At 37.0% G+C, this 18,411-nt stretch overlaps 1 protein-coding gene across 2 annotated transcripts in view; it reads left to right on the forward strand.

Moving 5' to 3' along the window:
• COL12A1 (collagen type XII alpha 1 chain) overlaps nucleotides 1-18,411 on the forward strand; it is a 99,565-nt gene that overhangs the window by 34,327 nt on the left and 46,827 nt on the right. For both annotated transcript variants that reach the window (XM_036379929.2, XM_054514257.1), the window contains 17 exons: nucleotides 1,162-1,428; nucleotides 3,340-3,532; nucleotides 5,119-5,240; nucleotides 7,795-7,944; nucleotides 8,031-8,150; nucleotides 8,671-8,835; nucleotides 9,044-9,190; nucleotides 9,813-9,952; nucleotides 11,101-11,230; nucleotides 12,270-12,415; nucleotides 12,682-12,811; nucleotides 13,597-13,736; nucleotides 14,489-14,618; nucleotides 16,034-16,173; nucleotides 16,426-16,558; nucleotides 16,660-16,686; nucleotides 16,997-17,139. In XM_036379929.2, coding sequence (XP_036235822.1) covers nucleotides 1,162-1,428; nucleotides 3,340-3,532; nucleotides 5,119-5,240; nucleotides 7,795-7,944; nucleotides 8,031-8,150; nucleotides 8,671-8,835; nucleotides 9,044-9,190; nucleotides 9,813-9,952; nucleotides 11,101-11,230; nucleotides 12,270-12,415; nucleotides 12,682-12,811; nucleotides 13,597-13,736; nucleotides 14,489-14,618; nucleotides 16,034-16,173; nucleotides 16,426-16,558; nucleotides 16,660-16,686; nucleotides 16,997-17,139 — 2,423 coding nt within the window. The remainder of the gene's footprint in view (nucleotides 1-1,161; nucleotides 1,429-3,339; nucleotides 3,533-5,118; nucleotides 5,241-7,794; nucleotides 7,945-8,030; nucleotides 8,151-8,670; nucleotides 8,836-9,043; nucleotides 9,191-9,812; nucleotides 9,953-11,100; nucleotides 11,231-12,269; nucleotides 12,416-12,681; nucleotides 12,812-13,596; nucleotides 13,737-14,488; nucleotides 14,619-16,033; nucleotides 16,174-16,425; nucleotides 16,559-16,659; nucleotides 16,687-16,996; nucleotides 17,140-18,411) is intronic.

The raw sequence follows: 18,411 nt of genomic DNA on the forward strand, positions 1-18,411 counted from the left end.
TTACATGTTCTTGTGCTCTGTCCTAAGCATCTGTTTTGACTACTGTTGGAGACAGGCTGCTGAATTACGTTAACCTTTGTCCTTGACCCAGAGCAGTTGTTCTCAAGGTTTTGCAAGAGTAGTGGTTGCTGCTGTTAGTAAGAGCTGACTCCCCAGAGTCAAAGCAGACTAGCAGACTGCTGTCCCATGGCTTCCTTCTTGGTTCAAGCACAGCGACACCAGCTGTTCTAGCTCTTCCAGGTTAGGTGGGTCGCCTAGCCTTATCATTTGTACTGACTCTCTGTGTGCTGACTGAGGGAACTTGCTGTTAGGCCTATCAATAGCCCCAGACCTGGGGCTGATAGCCTGAAACTATTGTATCTTTCTGGTATACACACAATTAGAAATTGTCAGTTCCTAGGAACTACAAAGCCTATCTTACTGTGTGTTGAAATACTGACCGATTCTACCATGCCAAGAGGGTTCAGCTTTGCCAAAACCTAGATGGCTTATTTTGGCTGACAGCCAGCATTGCATACCTGTCAGTTCACTTGGGATTATTTATACTATTTGTACAGTCTGGAAAATATCTCTTAGAAGCTGAATGCTGCAATTTGTCGAGAAAATGCTTTATTAGTTCAAGGGCCTATTTCAGCACATATGCTATGTTGTGATGAGTGATTTTCCAAGCATTTGGAAAGTCACTCACCTCTATTTGAAGGACAGTTTGTATGGGGTTCAACAACCAGCTGTTTAGGAATTCACCAGTACCTTATCAGACCTGTAAAGTCAAAACTTAGAAAATCTATAGGACATTGAGTTCATGAAAATCAAGGACTTTCAATTATCAATTTGAGAGTACTGAATCCATTATTTAATGGATTAATGAAAAACATGATTAAGTAAAACTCCCAATTATGCTGTGTCATCATGTGATTTATACTTCCCCCTTTTTTGTCTCATTAGTGAAATCCACACATCTGTTTGTTCAGTCCATCACAATTAAAAAATAATTAACAACAGCCTGTGAGATTCCCCTGTGTCTTTCCCACAATCAAATACTGGAATTTTAAAAAGGGCAATTTTATTTTTTAATACAGCATCACTAATTTTGTAGTCATGCATTTGAATATATCTGTATATGATAAAGTAAAAATTTATCCATATTTTTACACTGAAAAGTGTCACCAAATGCCAGGACTCTGACAGTAGACAACGAGACAGAAAACACAATGAGAGTTACATGGCAGCCTGCGCCTGGGAAAGTCTTGTCTTACCGTGTGAACTACAGAGCTCGCAGCGGAGGAAGGCAAATGTCTGGGAGAGTAAATGCTCCTGCTACCAGCATCGTGCTAAAGCGACTTAAGCCCCGCACTACGTACGACATAACTGTTGTTCCAATTTATGATTTTGGACATGGGAAATCAAGAAAAGGAGAAGGAACAACGGGTATGTACCACAAGGTTGTACAGGATTTCATAATGCAAGTTTTGTGCTTAAAATTAATAATCAGGAAACATAGAAAAGCATGGTGGAGTCTGCCAAGATCATGAATTGAGAGGAAAATTGAAGAAAATGTTATAAGTTGAGAAAAGAGTTTAGTTTGTTTGAAATTTCAGTGTGGCATAGCTGGAGCACAGCTTTTTGCTGTTGATATTAAGAGGTGTAAGTACAGTGTAAAATCTGTTTGAAAATACCAGAATTGTTTTGAAATGCTGTCATCAGAAGTTCAAACAAGGTGTTTTGTGAGGAAGTCAGGCTACTTAATCAAGTGTTGTCTGCTGTTGCATATTTTGCCTTTTGCTTGTGGGTATTGATTAAATACCATCATCCTGTTATTTAGGTTTGTCTTCTCTGGTCACCATATTTTCTGTGGAAAATCCAAGCTACTAAAAAGGGCTAGTAGATGATTTTGAAGATTTATCTGTGGAAGTCTGACTTCATGGTCTTTTGGACAGACTGTCTTCTTCCTCAGAAACTGAAACTTTAAAATGTTTATTAAGTCTCAGTGAAGGCATTTTTGTGGAAAAAGCAAAACTCATTTTCTACTCTACCTTTAGTAGGAACGTAACGCTGGTCTTATATTTTGTAAGGAAATGTTCTCTATATGTTCAGATCAATCAGATTTAGTGTCAGTTTTCTGCTTCCATAGATGGAAAGCCATTACCTAAAGAGAATCTTTTTCAAGATGTTTCTGCCTGTCTGACACTAGTGCCATTCACTGAGGTACTCTGTAGATAGTTCCTGCCATTCTCTGTTTTCTGAATATATGTTATATTGAGTGACAGGAAGTAAGATAAAGGTATCCTAACAGTGGAGATATCAGCACCTCAGTTACTGAAGAAAGGTTTCTTCTTAACCTAAAATGTGGTTGATATAAAGGAGTCACAAAAACTTGATCAGGTCTTGACCAATACATGGTTGTTTAATGCTGAAAATTATACTGAGGTAAATTTTAGATTATCCAGCTGCTTTTGATTTTTGGACTTTTCATCTTGATACAGATATATCTCTGCTTTCAGTCTAAATAACTGTGGTGGTAAACACTCTTTGGAAGCAAGTGAGGCCTGAGTCATCTTTTTAGTGGAAGCTATTAGGATCATTCAGGGAGTATGACAAGAGATGAGACAGAGAATCTGTACTTTTCCTTGTGAGTAGGAGTGTATCTACTGTTTCTCAGCAGAATTCACATTTTGAGGACATTTATGATCTTTTGGCTATAGCTAAACTATTGCATGGGCACAGGGACAAAGCAATTTTTTTTTCCTCTGTCTTTTAGGCCAAAGCTATAGTGGTAGCTTTTTGTTTACTCTGATTCCCAATTTTTTGAACTTTGAGCTTGCACTGATGCATTTTTTTCCATGACTGCACTTTAGAGTTGCACACAAGTAAAAGTTGCACAAAATACAGAAGCTAGCAACTGCTTGTTAATTATTGTCTGTGAGTACTGCCCTGCAGTGGGCAGCTGTTAGTCTTCTGAGGAACTTGCTCTTGACCTAAAAACCTTGACCAGCTGTTTGGCTGGCACTCCTCAGAAGAATTGGTTTTTGACACACTGCCACACCTGTGGTTGTTGAAGTTGCTTTAGCTGCCAGACAATTTATCCCTTAGTCCATTGACTGCAGAGGGAGCCTCAAAAATAGACTTAGCCCACGTACCTATTGGTTAAATAGGTAAATGTCAGGAATCTCATCTTTCATCTCTTAATACTTGTCTTTGATAAAGAAAGGAACAAAGAGTTTAGGACTCTCACTAATACTAGATTTGCATATATATATATATATATACTTAAAAGCATATTTGTTGATTTTTTGCCATGTGTAGACCTGATCTAAACTCTTTTGTTTCCCACCCTTTCAGCCTCTCCCTTTAAACCACCTCGAAATCTGAAAACTTCAGATTCAACTATGTCAAGTTTCCGAGTAACCTGGGAGCCAGCCCCAGGGAGAGTGAAGGGGTACAAAGTAACTTTTCACCCTACTGAAGATGATGGGAGCCTTGGAGAATTAATAGTGGGGCCCTATGACAGCACAGTGGTATTGGAGGAGCTTAGGTATGCATACTCCCTCATACTGGTTTTTGCTTTGTTTTGTTCAGTTTCCTTTAAATAACTTTAGCCTAGGATTTTGTTTAATTGCGATCAATGGTACTGAAATGCCTTGTAAAATCTGCTGTAAGTTAAGCAAGTAATTTTGTCAATTAGCTATGAAAATCCTGTTATGCCATCTCTGAAAGGTACCTGGCAGGTTTCTTTCTAAGATTATCCATTTACGTCACTTGTGGTGTTTTCACAGGACCTGAAGTAGGCAAAGATATATAGGCTGGAGCTGTACTTCACATATGAGAAAGATAATGGAATAATAAAGGATATTTGAGATTTCTAAAGTTTACTTTCAAGAGTTTCTTTTCTCATGTCTCGCAAAAGATGCTTAGTTTAGCTCTTGATTCATTTTATCAGAGGCTTTTTAAAGCAGGTTTCCCACCAAGTCAAAATCTGTTAGGCAAGTATATTAAATATAATTAAAATGGGGTCATTAAGTCAAAGAATCATGCAGTCATAGAATGGTTTGTGTTGAAAGTAACCTTAGAGATCATCTAGTTCCAACCTCATTGCTGTGGGGCACCTTCCAGTAGATCTGGTTGCCATCCAACCTGGCCTTCATGCCCAGGGATGGGACACCCACAACTTCTCTTGGCCACCTGTTCAAGTGTCACACCACCCTCACAGTAAAGAGCGTCTTCCTAATATCTGATCTAAATCTAGTCTCAGTTTAAAGCCATTACTCTCTGTCCCTACATGCCCCTGTCTGAAGTGCCTCTCCAGCTTTCCTTAGGCTCCCTTTAGGTGCTGGAATCCTACCATAGGATCTCCCCAGACTCTTCTCTTCTCTATGCTGAACAACCCCAACTCTCAGCCTGTCTTCACAGGATAAATACTCCATCCCTCTGATCATTTTTTGATCTTCTTCTGGACTCATTCAAGAGGTCCAAGCTCTTCTTATATTGGTGGCTCCAGAGCTCTAGAGCTGGACACTGTACCTCAGGTGGGGTTTCACATGAGCAGAATAGAGGGTGAGAATCAACTCTCTTGACCAGCTGGTTGCTTCTTGTGATGCAGCCCAGGCATCACTCCCAGTCCCTTAATTTGCCCTCTGTGACCTTCCAGCAGTGTGGCTGGAGCACTTTCCGGTGAAAACTGAGGCAAAAATATAATTCAGTACCTCAGCTTTCTCTATATCCTGGGTAACCAGGACTCCTGTTTTCTTCTGGAGGGGGCCCGTTTTCTCCCTAGTCTTCCTTTTATGTACCATAAAAACTTGTTGCCCTTGATGTCCCTGGCCTGATTTAATTCTGTCAGGTCTTTAGCTTTCCTAACCTGATGTCTGGCTGCCTGGACAATTTCTCTTCACAGAATTAAATAACTTGAATGAGGAAGGCTATAAATTTGAGTATAGAGTGTAAAATCAGCTTTAAATTGTTGAAACATCAATGTCTTGTGGAAGAGCCAGTATTTGGGCTTCATGTTTTAGCACCTTTTCCATTAGGTATTTTTTTTCTGTGAGAATTTAATAAGTGAAGTGTTTAGCATTTTACTAGCCAAATGACTTTAGTTAAAGTACACCTCTTTGACTGTTTCAGGGCAGGAACTACCTATAAGGTAAATGTTTTTGGGATGTTTGAAGGAGGAGAGAGCAACCCTCTGGTTGGACAAGAGATGACCACCCTTTCAGATACTACTACGGAGCCATTTTTATCTAGAGGTAAACATGACTGAATTGAAGAAAAGGCAGTCTTGTATTTTGGATAAAAAAAAAAAGATAAAAAGTTTACTACATTTGCTTTTTGTTTTTGTAATGCACATACTTGTTTACAGGATTCATTATATTCCCTTCCCTGATGACATAAACCCTGTTCTGAAATGACCACAAAGCATGACCCAGTTCACAGTTCTAGTCCTCTGCACCTTCCAGATGATCTTACAAAGATGATAATGCAGGCAACCTGTGTTTTGCTGATTATTCAAAGCCATCTGCATTGCATTTTCAAGCTGTCCACATCTGTGTTAGATCACATAAGGTCAAATTTTTGAACAGAGATCATGGCTCATCTACAGGGGTCTTCACAGGAGTAGAGCAAGGAACTTTAAGCAGATTGCTGGCCCTTTTTTTGTCCTTATATGGTGACTTTTAAGACTAAGATGATATAATGAACAAACATCTGATAGTTGGGAACATCCTAGTGTTAATGTATATTATTTAAGTTTATATTCAACATAGTCATTGTTTAGTCTTTTGGGTTTTTTTCTGTAGTAGGAGGAGACTTTTTCACAGAGGCAATTGCAGAGTGCTCTCCAGTATCTCTGGGAGCTTCTCACTAGTAAACCTGTAGCTAGTAAACCTTTCTTTCAAGACTTCTTTGAATTTTATGATATTTACCTCCCTTTGGTGTGCTTAACAGGCCTCTGCATGTTAATATTTGTGCTCACCATAATCTCAATTATAGTACCTGAAGAAGGATTCAGGGCTCAGTTCTTCATGGAAAGCATAAAAAAGCAAGTCTTCTTCTGAATAGTCAAGTATACATGAATAAGTAAAGCCTTTTCTCTCTGCCATTTCAATGCTTGGATAACCATCAGAGAGAATTTGGTGAGGAGAAAGAACCTAACTGCAAAGCCCTTTCAGAGTTAAATAAAGAAAAAGAGGTTTCTGACAGCTGACTATATTGTTTTTGCTTAGCTCGCATTGGGCTGTGTAAAAAAAACTCATCTTTTATATGACTTTATTGAAATATTTTTAGAAACTTCCTAAATAATTGTCCTACTCTGTCTAATAATAGAGGGTAAACTGAAAAAAAAAACCTAAAACAGGCCAGGAGTGGCATTAGACCAAAGCTTTAATAAGGCTGGCAACAAAAGATTGCACAAAGAGTAGTTTGTTATTTTTCATTATAGTAGCTCTCATTTCTGTTTTTGGTGTTATACTCTTTAAGTTAATTAGTTTTATTAATGCATGGATTTGAGTAATGGTCAATGTGAAAAACTAATTTATATCTTGGACAGCAAATGTAACAGTGAATTATTTATTATGAAAGAAACATAAAAGTCAAAATAGATTAACTTTTTTAATTGTACGTAAAGCTAACTTTAACTTTCATATAAAAGTTTTGCATGCAATTTTTTGAACTAACATGGTTTGACTTAAACCCTACTCCAACTGATTTTATTGTCCTGACTAAAGACTAGATCTATATTTTCTGTGCAGAAGAGGATCATGCTTTTAACCCCCAGGTACATGGAATAGTTATATTCATGAGTCTACAGTGTTGGATCAGTTCTGTGGAACATATATGAAATCACAATATCTTTCAACTGTGATGAGTGTGGATGATTTTTCTCAATGGGATTTCTTCCATATAAAGACCAGAAGCTCTGATGGCAGGAAGCCAGAAAATTTGCAGCTGGTAACAAAATCTACAGGAAAAAAGAGAGAAAGGATTTTGGCTTTTTTTTTTTTTTTTTTTTTTTTTTTTTGCAAATGGCTGTGGATAAAATTATTGTGTCTTTCTGTTTTGTGTAAATATTTTGTGATTTTTCTTGTGATGAAAACAATATGATGCATATTTTATGTTGTAATTTGTAAACTGAAGATATCTGAAATAACTTCCTACCTTTAGAGAACATTGCAGCTTTATATGAATGTTTGTTCTTGTTCCCTCTGTATCTCTTGACCTGTGTTTATGTTTGTGTGTCTTCTCTGGATTGTGCTCTTTCTTTTCTGTACATGCAAACTTCTATACCACACATATTATTATGTCTTTTTCCCCTGAAAATTGAGGAATGCTATTTATGTGAAAGTGACTGTAATACATACCGTTAATCCTACTATTACATGGTTGAAAATTAATCAGTAATTTAGCTATATGTGACAGACTAGAATACCATAAAATTGTATAATCTAATAGTGCTTACTGCCATATCAGTGGCTCGTTTAATAGTCTTGTACAAAACTTCTGAAATCAAGTGATCAGCCATATTTAAAGGCCAAAACAGACAATGACATGACAATAGAGAACACTGGCCTTGACATTTGCAAAGGCTTATTTTTAAAAGGAAACATACATGAAGGAATTTAGACAGCTTTTGCCATGGAACCACTGACTAGTGTGAATAATGCTCTCAAATAGGTCATACTTGACGGAGTGCCAGTGAATAAAACTAGAGCTATTTTGGAAGCTAACTCATGACATATGTCATCTAAAAGGATGGGGAAAGAAAGCCATCATGCTAAGGCTATATTTTTCTGGTTGACACTGCAGGTTTAGAATGTAGAACCAGAGCAGAAGCTGATATTGTGCTGCTGGTGGATGGCTCATGGAGTATCGGGAGGCCAAATTTTAAAACCATCAGGAACTTCATTGCCCGTATTGTTGAAGTTTTTGATATTGGTCCTGACAAAGTGCAGATTGGTAAGTTCTCACATGTTGGAGGGAAAATGGAGCATACCTCCTACAGAGACACATAATGACTGAGTAAATGGTGGCTTTTTTCCCAGGTCTTGCGCAGTATAGTGGTGATCCCAGGACAGAATGGAATCTCAATGCTTACCGAACCAAACAGTCTTTGTTAGAGGCTGTAGCCAACTTACCATACAAAGGAGGCAATACTCTAACAGGTATGTCACAGTGCCAGGATTTTACTTTAGCTCCAATGAAAATTATTCTAGTAGCTGACCCTGATTTTGTTCAGTGAACTCAAATGTGTCTATGATAAAAAGGACTTAACAGTTCAGCTCAGTATGGTTGGAAAAGAAGAGGTACAGCATAGGCTTATAAACTCAGGGGAAATGTGTTAGAAGAGGTTTAGGGTGATGAAGAGCTTGTGTTGCTGTTGAGCCTATGAAAAGAAGAAAGGTCAGTTCCATTTCAGGGTTGGGATGAAGACAACCAGGAACCAGAAGGAGGGGTAGTGGAAGTCAGGAGGGTGATCAACACCAGGTAAGAGAGCACCTGAATAGTATCAGTTGCTCAGATCTAGATGATGGGCTGCAATTAGATTCAAAATGCTTCTATAAGGAAATAAACAGTGGAACTATGTTGTCAGAATGAAGTCACTAGGATGCACTGATTTCGTTTACTGTGACTACTATATGCAAACAGTTTACAGTGATGGGTACTTTCTTTGTGTCATGCTAGGAATGGCCTTGGATTTCATCTTAAAAAACAACTTCAAACCAGTTGCTGGCTTAAGGCCCAGAGCTCGCAAAATTGGTGTTCTCATCACTGATGGCAAATCACAAGATGATGTAGTCGCCCCTTCAAGAAAACTCAGAGATGAGGGAGTGGAGCTGTATGCAATTGGTAAGTACTCCATGAAGGCATGGCCTGCAGCAACCCCCTCCTGCTCATCTGCTAAACCCACAGAGAAGTGGTACATACATAAGTAAGTGGTACATACATAAGGTACATAAAAGGTTATTTGAAGAATGTGTTTAGGGACTTAATTGCATGTTACTGTGCTTCGTGGCCATAATTTCTAACAGGTTTTGCTTTCTTCTTCTCTTGTAAGGTATTAAAAATGCAGATGAAAATGAATTGAAGCAGATCGCAACAGATCCAGATGACATCCATGCTTACAATGTTGCAGACTTCTCCTTCCTGGCTACCATTGTTGATAATGTAACCACGAATCTGTGTAACAGTGTGAAAGGTCCAGGTACCTCACCTTTTCAGTCTATTTCATTCTTTATCCATTTATGTGCTTGCACTGCTAGTTCCTTTTTATTATTTATTTGGAACACTGTGTTAGCCATGGGCTGTTTTTTCAGCTGCTGGTGTGAGGAAGTTGTGCAGACCACCTGGACTACCCTGCAGGGGTCCTTCCTTTCCTTCCAACAGTGACTGTGTTATAACTAACACAGCATGACATTGCTGGATGTGCCTTCTTTTTCTCCCCAGAATTGTGAAGTATCTTTCTTAGTGTGTCAGCTTTTTATTCATTGTGGCATGTTTTTTGATGATACTTATTCAATGAGGAAAATTTTAGCAGCCCTACTCTTTTCAAGTATTAATGTCTGACAGCCCAAAACCAAAGCTGAGCATGAAAAAACATGTATGTAATGTTACCTGATGATTCTTCAGTGAAACACTGGTATTGAAGTGGAATAAGAATTACAGGGAACTTGTTTAATCTGGAGTCTGTTAATATGAGCTATGTCTTCATGAAGTTGTTTTAAGAAATCCCGAGGAAAAATAAATATAAGCAACTATACAAAGTGTTTTTTTCCCCCTTCTGACAAGATAAATGAATATCTTTTTAATTTGCTTCCCTCTTGCAGGTGATTTGCCACCTCCTTCAAATTTAGTTATTTCAGAAGTGACACCTCGTTCTTTCAGATTGAGATGGAGCCCACCTCCTGAGAGTGTCGATAGATACAGAGTTGAATATTATCCTACCTCTGGAGGTAGCCCTAAACAGGTTAGTATTGTATGTTCATCTTTTACAATGTCCACTTGTAACCTTGGACTTCCACATCATGGTAATATCATTCTGAATTTGTGCTGAGTAGGGTGTAAAAGCAACTTAAAAGTGCTCCTAAGGTCAAGAATATCATGCCTTGGGAAATGTTACACAAAATTACAAAAAATAGGAGCATATATACTGCTTTGGTTGTTTTAATGTCATGAATCTAGAAGTAAAATATATTTCTTTTAAAGAGTTGCCCTCTATTTCTAGTAACTCCTTTATTTTCATATTCCACTGTCATATATTAGTTCAAATGTTTCTGCACCAGAAATTTTCTGACCATACTCGTGGGTAGGCCCCCTGTCTTTTAATGCATTTCCTTCTTTGTAGAGAACATGACAGTGGGGGATACAGGTTGTAAGAAGTGCTCAGATTAACACTATATGACTCCAAACTGTTTATTGCACAGGATGAAATTTATCTTGTAATACTACTTCTCTGCACAGAGAGCCAGTGGCTGGGAACTCTTGGTCCTGGGAAATCTGAATTGCTCATTACTGTCTTTAATCAAACAGAATCGTATTTAGGAAAATGAAGTGTTTAGAAGAATGTAGTCAGGTGCCTCTGTGTACCTAGCTCTGAATGTACCATCTCTAATTGTGGCCAATCTTATATTTGGCTCAGGGAGAGTTCAAGATTTGGCTTTGAATAAAGTTTGAGCTGTTGCTCCAGAGCACACTGACTTTACAATTTGACTTTATCCAGACATTTCTGTTCTACAAGGTGTTTCCAGTGCCTTGTGTTGTAACCATCTAGATTATGCCAGTTTTGAATTTTTTGCCAAACTGGCCCCTTTTTCCTGGTCCTTTCTTTATGTTCTTTAGTGATATAGAAGTGTAAACCATGTGTAATATCAGAATGCACTCTAAGTGACGCTAAGCAGATCCAATGCAATTTGAAACAAGTGTCCGTCTGAGATTTCCCTACAGCTTGCTATGCAAAAATAATGTTATATTGTCAGACAAAATGTATACAAAATTAGGACCAGACTTATCTCCTTGTCATTGATTTCTGCAGTTTCACGAGGAATGATTGCTTTTCTTAGAGATAAAATTACAAAAATATTTTTCTTACAGTGATTAACATTGCTTCTCTTGTAGTTTTATGTAAGTAGGATGGAAAGAACAACAGTTCTGAAAGATCTGCAACCTGAAACAGAATATGTGGTTAACGTGTTTTCTGTGGTAGAAGATGAAAGCAGTGAACCTCTGATCGGCAGGGAAACAACTTGTAAGTTAGAAGTGGGTCTTGAGTAACATGTTAACAGCCAGTTTGGCACCTGGGGAGCTGTCCAGTAGAACTTTCAGCACTACGGATTTTCTTCTTAGCAGAAGTGAAATATTTAATTTGAATTACCAAACTGTATTGTGTTACTCTGGTTGTCCAGACCTTGTTATCTTGAAGACTTCAGCAAAGTGAAGCTACAGTGTGGTAGAAAATATTAGTCCCAGCCTCTTTCTAGGCTCATAAAGCATGGCTCTACAAAACTAGAACAACAGACATGAATTACACGACCGAGTTTATAAATTCCTGAAATCTGATAAAAAACAAATTGTTTATGCTACATAATTCATTCCTGCTACGGCCAGATAGAATTATTTCTAATTAGTAAAAGTTAATTCAACACAATTATGCCACTTCTATGAGTAATAACTCAGCTATGTTTCTCCTATGAGCTGTCTACATGGATTTCAGGTACATTTATGCTGTATGCAACATAGAATGACTCTTCCGCCTCTTTAATAACATTGAATGTCTGCTGTTCATTTCCCTTCTTAATTTTGTATTAGGCTTGTCAAAAAATCCTTAAAATGTATATAATTTTTATGAAGTCTGTGTTACTTTTTCATATAGTTTCATGGAAACTTTTCATTTATTTAGTAATTTGAGAAATATAGAAAACAAAAAGAGAGGACAAAAATCCTCTTTGTACGGATCCCAAGCCAGTCATGTTGTTTCGTATTAGAATTTTCAATGTTAAATGTTGAGTAAAATGAGTTAATGTGCTTTTTACAAGATTAAAATGTTCCGGTGCTGACCTGTAAGAGTTTTAGCTGTGTATGTAAAAAATCTGTGGCCACATTCAAAACAGTATTACCATTACCTCATTCTTAAACTAAGGATTTAAATACTATTGTTTGCAGATCTCCTCTCTACTACCCATAACATGCCCTAATACCCATGTGCAATATTCTCAGTGGTATGAATTGTGATATAAAATATTAAGAAGCTGAATGAAATAAAATAGTATGTATTTTTTATTTGACAGTGCCAATCTCTTCAGTTAGAAACTTGAATGTTTATGACATTGGATCAACTTACATGCGAGTGAGATGGGAACCTCTCAATGGGGCTACTGGCTATTTGTTAACATATGAACCTGTGAATGCTACAGTCCCAGCCACAGAGAAAGAGGTAAGAGAATTTGTCTTTCCTACCTACTCTCTACCAAAAATAAATTAAGAAAAAATGTTAGAGTATCATAATAGTCAAAAGACTGGCATGTACATCTTGAAGTACAGTGAACTTACTGGGATATTATATACAATGACATCAGTCAGGAAACTGTAAATATACTGTGAATCTCACAAACAAAATTCCCTTGAAGTTAAATCATTGTTTGCTTTTCTACCATTGCTTTCTTCAGTTTTTAAACATGGTGTGTTATTTTTCATGCGCAGATGCGTGTAGGACCGTCAGTGAATGAGGTGCAGCTGGTAGATCTCATCCCCAACACTGAGTACACTTTAACAGCTTACGTATTGTTTGGTGATATGCAGAGTGACCCACTCACCACACAGGAAGTGACATGTATGGACATCTTGATTTTTGCTTTGTTATTGCTTCAGCAACACCTAATTTTAATTTCATGCAACAGTTTTTATATAATCTGTTTAATTTAGAAGACCATCTTAACCACGTTTTATGTATTTTCTAACACTTACACATTTCCTGAAGGCCTCAAAGGCAATTTCAATGAGAAGGGTCCAGCTACTAAAAGGGGAACAATATAATTTGTAACTTGAATAATGAAGGAACTCTTGAGATCACAGTGTTTTTAAAAGGTTTCAGTGTTGCTTGTATTAATTTAGAAACCTTGTTCCTGAATTCAGACATCCTCTTAAGCATTGAGAATACTAAAAAAGCATGCTATATCAAGAAAAAAATAGATCTAAAAATGGTTTCCTTTTTTATACCTTTCCTTAAACATTTCCTATTGTCAAAGGCATGCTTCTGGTCTAGATGCATGCAGCATGGCTACTTTTATGTCCTCAAAATTTTTAAACCATTAACTGTAGATGAAAATTGGCTATTGTCACCAAACGTTATGGTCTTAATCCCTGATACTTCTGGAAGTATTGCGCTCATAAGTTACAAAGGTGAAACTACCATAGTTTATAGCTATTTTGCTCATTGTTGGGAAAATAAGCTTTTGAACTCTCTTATCTAATGCCCAGGACAATGAACTTGTCAGAAAGTGGTTGCTTCCATTCACTGAAAAGACTTTAACTGAAAGACATGAAGAGAATTCACTTCCATCTATGAGAGACCTCTGCTATGAATAGCATTCACCTTACTGTAATTTTTTTTTACAGTACCTTTGCCTGGACCCAGAGGTTTAAAAATTCAGGATGTTACTCACAGTACCATGAATGTTGTTTGGGATCCTGCCCCAGGAAAAGTTCGAAAATACATCCTAAGATACAAAATAGCTGATGATGCTGATGTAAAGGAGGTAAAATTTTTAAAGTACTAGGAAAGTTTTATTTTGAGAAGCTAGATGACTAAAATAATAATAAAGATTGTATTATAAATCACCAGTGAGAGTAAAGAACATCAGTTCATAGTGATTGCAGTCAAGAAAGTGTATGTATTTCTTGGAAACTGAATGAGCACAAGATAGATTTCTTGGGTACTCCCTTCTTCCTCCTCCTCTTCCTCCAGAGAGAAAAAAATCCTTAAACTGACTGGAGAATTTTCATATGCTTTGGTAAATAGCCATTTCTATGCTCTGCTTAAATGTCGTACTACCAAGGTCTAAGAATAGCTTACAATTAAGAGGACAGGATAGTGGAATAAAGGTATGTTACCCTCTTTGCCTGACAGAACATGAATGAGCATTGTTAGAGATGTCTTCTAGTTATGTACAAGTTTTCCTTAATTGTGCTGCTAGGCATAAACCAGCTCTTGGAGAATTAAATTTGATTTTTAAAGGAACCAGAATTTTCCAAAGGTTCAGTCTGCATCCTTGTTTCCAGAGGAATAAAGCAGTGAATGATCCACAAGGGCTATGTGTATCTGATATAATAAGTTTTGCAAAGGAATTAGTAGAGAACTCTCCATGTTTAAGTGTAAATTTAAGGGCAAATGGTAAAATGTAGTGCAGAATACTTTGATTTTCAGTGCAGGAATTTCTGCCATTAGAGCAAATGCAGAGTAAGAAATAGAGCAATTTACAATCCTTTAAGTCACTGTTTTTATTCTTAGGTGGAACTTGACAGACTCAAAACCAGCATTACTCTCTCTGACCTTTCCTCCCAATCACTGTACAATGTAAAAGTTGTTGCTGTATATGATGAAGGGGAATCCATACCAACAAATGCAGAAGCTGTCACTCGTAAGTTTTTCTAATAATCATTCTTGTTGGTTGTTTTTACCTTATGTTTGATTTAAATGGTTGTTTTTACCTTATGTTGAATTTAAATGGTGTGTGTTGCAATATGTTATTGAGTTTAAGTAAAGCTCTAATTTAATGTGAGAAATACTTTATTTGCACTTGTAGCATTATTTGCAATATAATAAACCACAGAAATCTTAGATGTCTTGTGTCTTACTGCAGTGAACACTGACATTGCAGTCTGCAGAGAGGTGAAGAGCCACTGAAGCAAAACTATTTCTATTTAAGGACTGAAGGAGAGGTGTAGGTGTAGAATTGATAAGAAAATGTAAGGACAATAGAGGAAAGTTTTAGCTAGTCTTTGCAGAAATCTAGGCAAGTGAGTAAGAAGCTGGGCCATGTACTAGAAGATTAGAGAGACATGATCCTGCCTCTGATCCAATAGAGTTTTTGCATCATGGGATGCTAAAGCAGCCTTTACTTTTAGAGAATCATATAGGTGGGATTTGAATAACCTCAATAAATAAAGGCAAGGAAATGGGGCTGCACAAGCTGTAAGAGCTGATCTCCATACAAGAGATGTGCCAGACTGAAAGGAGAAAGCAGCTATCAAGGAAGTTCTCATCCTTATCAAAGCGTAGGATTTACGAATATAGTTAACCAGAAAAACCTACAATAGAAAAGAGTAATTTTACCTTTTCACTGGCCCTCCATCTCGTATGAAAAAGAAGAAAAAACCCATTAATATTCTCATTTTTTCTTCTGAAGTTTTCATTTGGTAGTCTGATGTGTACAAAAATGCTTGTGAGATTTCCTGCTTACTGTTGTGCTAGTCTTTGCTCTGTACCTGTGGTTTTGTGTGGATGTGTTTGTAAGGAAAGAAGAGGAAAGGTCTGCCAAAGAAATTATTTCAAGTTTAATTCTCTGGTTCTACCTATTTACATATTTCTTCCCAGTGGCTATAATATTTTCCCGCCTTAACCTTCAGTTAACCTCTGTGAATTCTTTCTAAATAAGTGGCGACTTATTTGGCTTATATAAAGAATTTTAAGATTTGTGAGAAAGTCCTGCAGGAACTTGACCTGTGTCTATGGGAGTTCACATTCACTCCATATAACTCCAAAATGTAACAGCCAGGATTTCAGTTGTTTTGAGTAGGCATGTGAGTTGTGGCCTCTGCTGAGGTCTGTTTTATCAGACAATGACCTAATGATGTGACCTTATGAGGGATAATTTGCTTAGTGTAAATGGGCTGGGTAATACCACAGTGTTTGATTGTAGTATTAGAATCATGGCAGCTGAGAGATGGGTCTTCTACATAATCTTCTAAATTATTTGTCTGAGTAATTCTTTTGTTTAACTGTATTTATTTTGTTGTTACATTTTGTGGAATATTTTTCCTTTTCTCATAATAGAGCCTGTGCCAGCACCAGTCAATCTCAGAATCACAGATATAACCACGAATAGTTTCAGAGGTACTTGGGATCATGGAGCTCCAGATGTCTCTCTATATAGAATAACATGGGGGCCCTATGGAAGAGGAGAAAAACAGGAGGTAAGAATAGACAGCCACCTTATGTATTTGTGGGCAGTATCTCAGAGGGTGTATTTTTAAACTTAGAAATGTAATTGATAAATGGTCTGTAACTTGGAAATTCAGTGAGAAGGTGTAGAACACATGCTTACAGCATGTTCAGTGATGTTACTGAGTAAAAACTCAGTTATATCCCACTCTGTTTGCCTGTTTCATTTCTATTTTTTGGTTTTGTTTATTTATATTTTCCTTTTTTTTAAATTTCTTCACAAGACTATCTTAAATGGGGAAGAGAATAGTTTGGTCTTTGAAAATTTGAATCCAGACACATTATATGATGTCTCAGTTACTGCCATCTATCCTGATGAATCAGAAAGTGATGAGCTCATTGGCAGTGAAAGAACATGTAAGTAAATAAAGGGATTCTGCATGTTGTTATTCATAGTTATTGAAACAGAAGGCATACACATACAAGAATTCTGAAAATTCTTTCTACTTTTTTCCTAGTACCCTTGGTACCTATCACTACACAAGGTAAGAATCTGAATTTCCAGGTACCATTTTATTGAAGGAAACTCATAGATCCCTTTTTCTAAACTGTGATGAATGTTGACATTAAGAAGCTGAGATCATTTAATAAATATTATTGTGTATTTGGAAGAATACTAAACACTAGATTACCACATGTTTATTATTTTACAAACATTACAGTTTATGTTCCCCTGTACTTAATACATTCAGCTCTTAATCAGGCATTCATGCAGCCCTAAAAGTAAGAATGAAATATTTGTCTCTGCTCTATGGTGAGCTACATATTTATTCCTTTCTTTATTATGCTTCTCAGCCCCAAAGAGTGGCCCACGAAACCTTCAGGTGTACAATGCAACTTCACACAGTCTGACTGTCAAATGGGATCCTGCCAGTGGTCGAGTGCAGAGATACAGGATCATTTACCAGCCTATCAGTGGGGATGGCCCTGAACAGTCGGTAACTAATTTTGAAGTGCTTAAGTTATTCAGCCTTAAATGCAACCTTCTGTCAAGTAATACATTGGAATAATTTCTTTTCAAAACACAACACTGTACATATTAATTATCCTTTACTTGAAGATTTATATTTGTAGTGAATAAGTATACATTCCCACTGTTTTTCTCCCCTTTCAAATCCAAGTTAGAACACTCTTAATTGAGCAGCAATAATTTTGGATGCATCCTGTTATCTCAAAAAATCACATAATCATAGACTCATTCAGGTTGGAAAAGACCTTTGAGTTCATAAACTCCAACTGTTTATCTATGGATAAAACTAAAATAAAGTGTGTTGAGGAATAAGTCAATCAGCATCTAAGGATACAAGTCACAGATAGAGGTGTCAGGACAATCAATAATATGAACTACCATGAATACTTTCATAGTCCAGAGTTTTCCATCATTTTCATAGTGTAGTTCCCATGTTACAAGAAGACTTTGCCATGGAACATGCTGTGAACAGTTGAGACTCTCTGTCACCACTCTAGGGTCAGAATAAACACACAGAGGTAGCAGCTGTAAAGAGAAATACATGCAAAACATGTGCTAATGAAGTATTTAAGGTATTTTAGATTCTTTTACTGTGATGAGAAGCTGTAATGCTATGGAGAGACAGTACTTTAAGATCAGACAGCTTTCCCTGTGTTGTCAGCACAAATGGTTTTGGCTACTGGCAGTCTATGCAACACAGCCTGGGAGTGGTAATTTAGTCAGGCTGTTTATCAGAAATATGTGCTACTTAAAAATGCCCTATTCTTTAGTAGGAGGCTGTTGTGGTTACTGTCAAATGAGTCAGAAGAACAGTCTCAAATGAGAGCCACATTCATTCAGCTCGCCTCTGTAAATGGAGATCACTCATGTTCAGAAGTATATCTAGGAATATTTACTTTAGAATCAGTTGGATATTTACACACCCATTTAAACTCTCTTCTGAACAACATGCATTTGGGTTGAGGTAATTGAAATGTATATTGAGCAGTCAAACACTATTTTAGTGAGAAATCACTAGAGAAATAAAAAATAGCAATACATTTAATTAACATCTGTAATTAATTGCTGGCAGTGGAGTAAAAAGGGAATTATGATCATTCTCTTGAAATCCGTGCAAAGAATATGGTTAATAGACTTAATTGCTTACAGCTGGAATAGAGTCAAGCAGTGGCAGTTGGAGAAAACACCTCTATTTGAGGAGAGCACACAGAACTCTCCTACTCTGCTCACGGCATTTAAT

The sequence above is a fragment of the Molothrus ater genome, chromosome 3 (genome assembly GCF_012460135.2).
Source record: "Molothrus ater isolate BHLD 08-10-18 breed brown headed cowbird chromosome 3, BPBGC_Mater_1.1, whole genome shotgun sequence".
In the NCBI taxonomy this organism is placed as follows: domain Eukaryota; kingdom Metazoa; phylum Chordata; class Aves; order Passeriformes; family Icteridae; genus Molothrus; species Molothrus ater.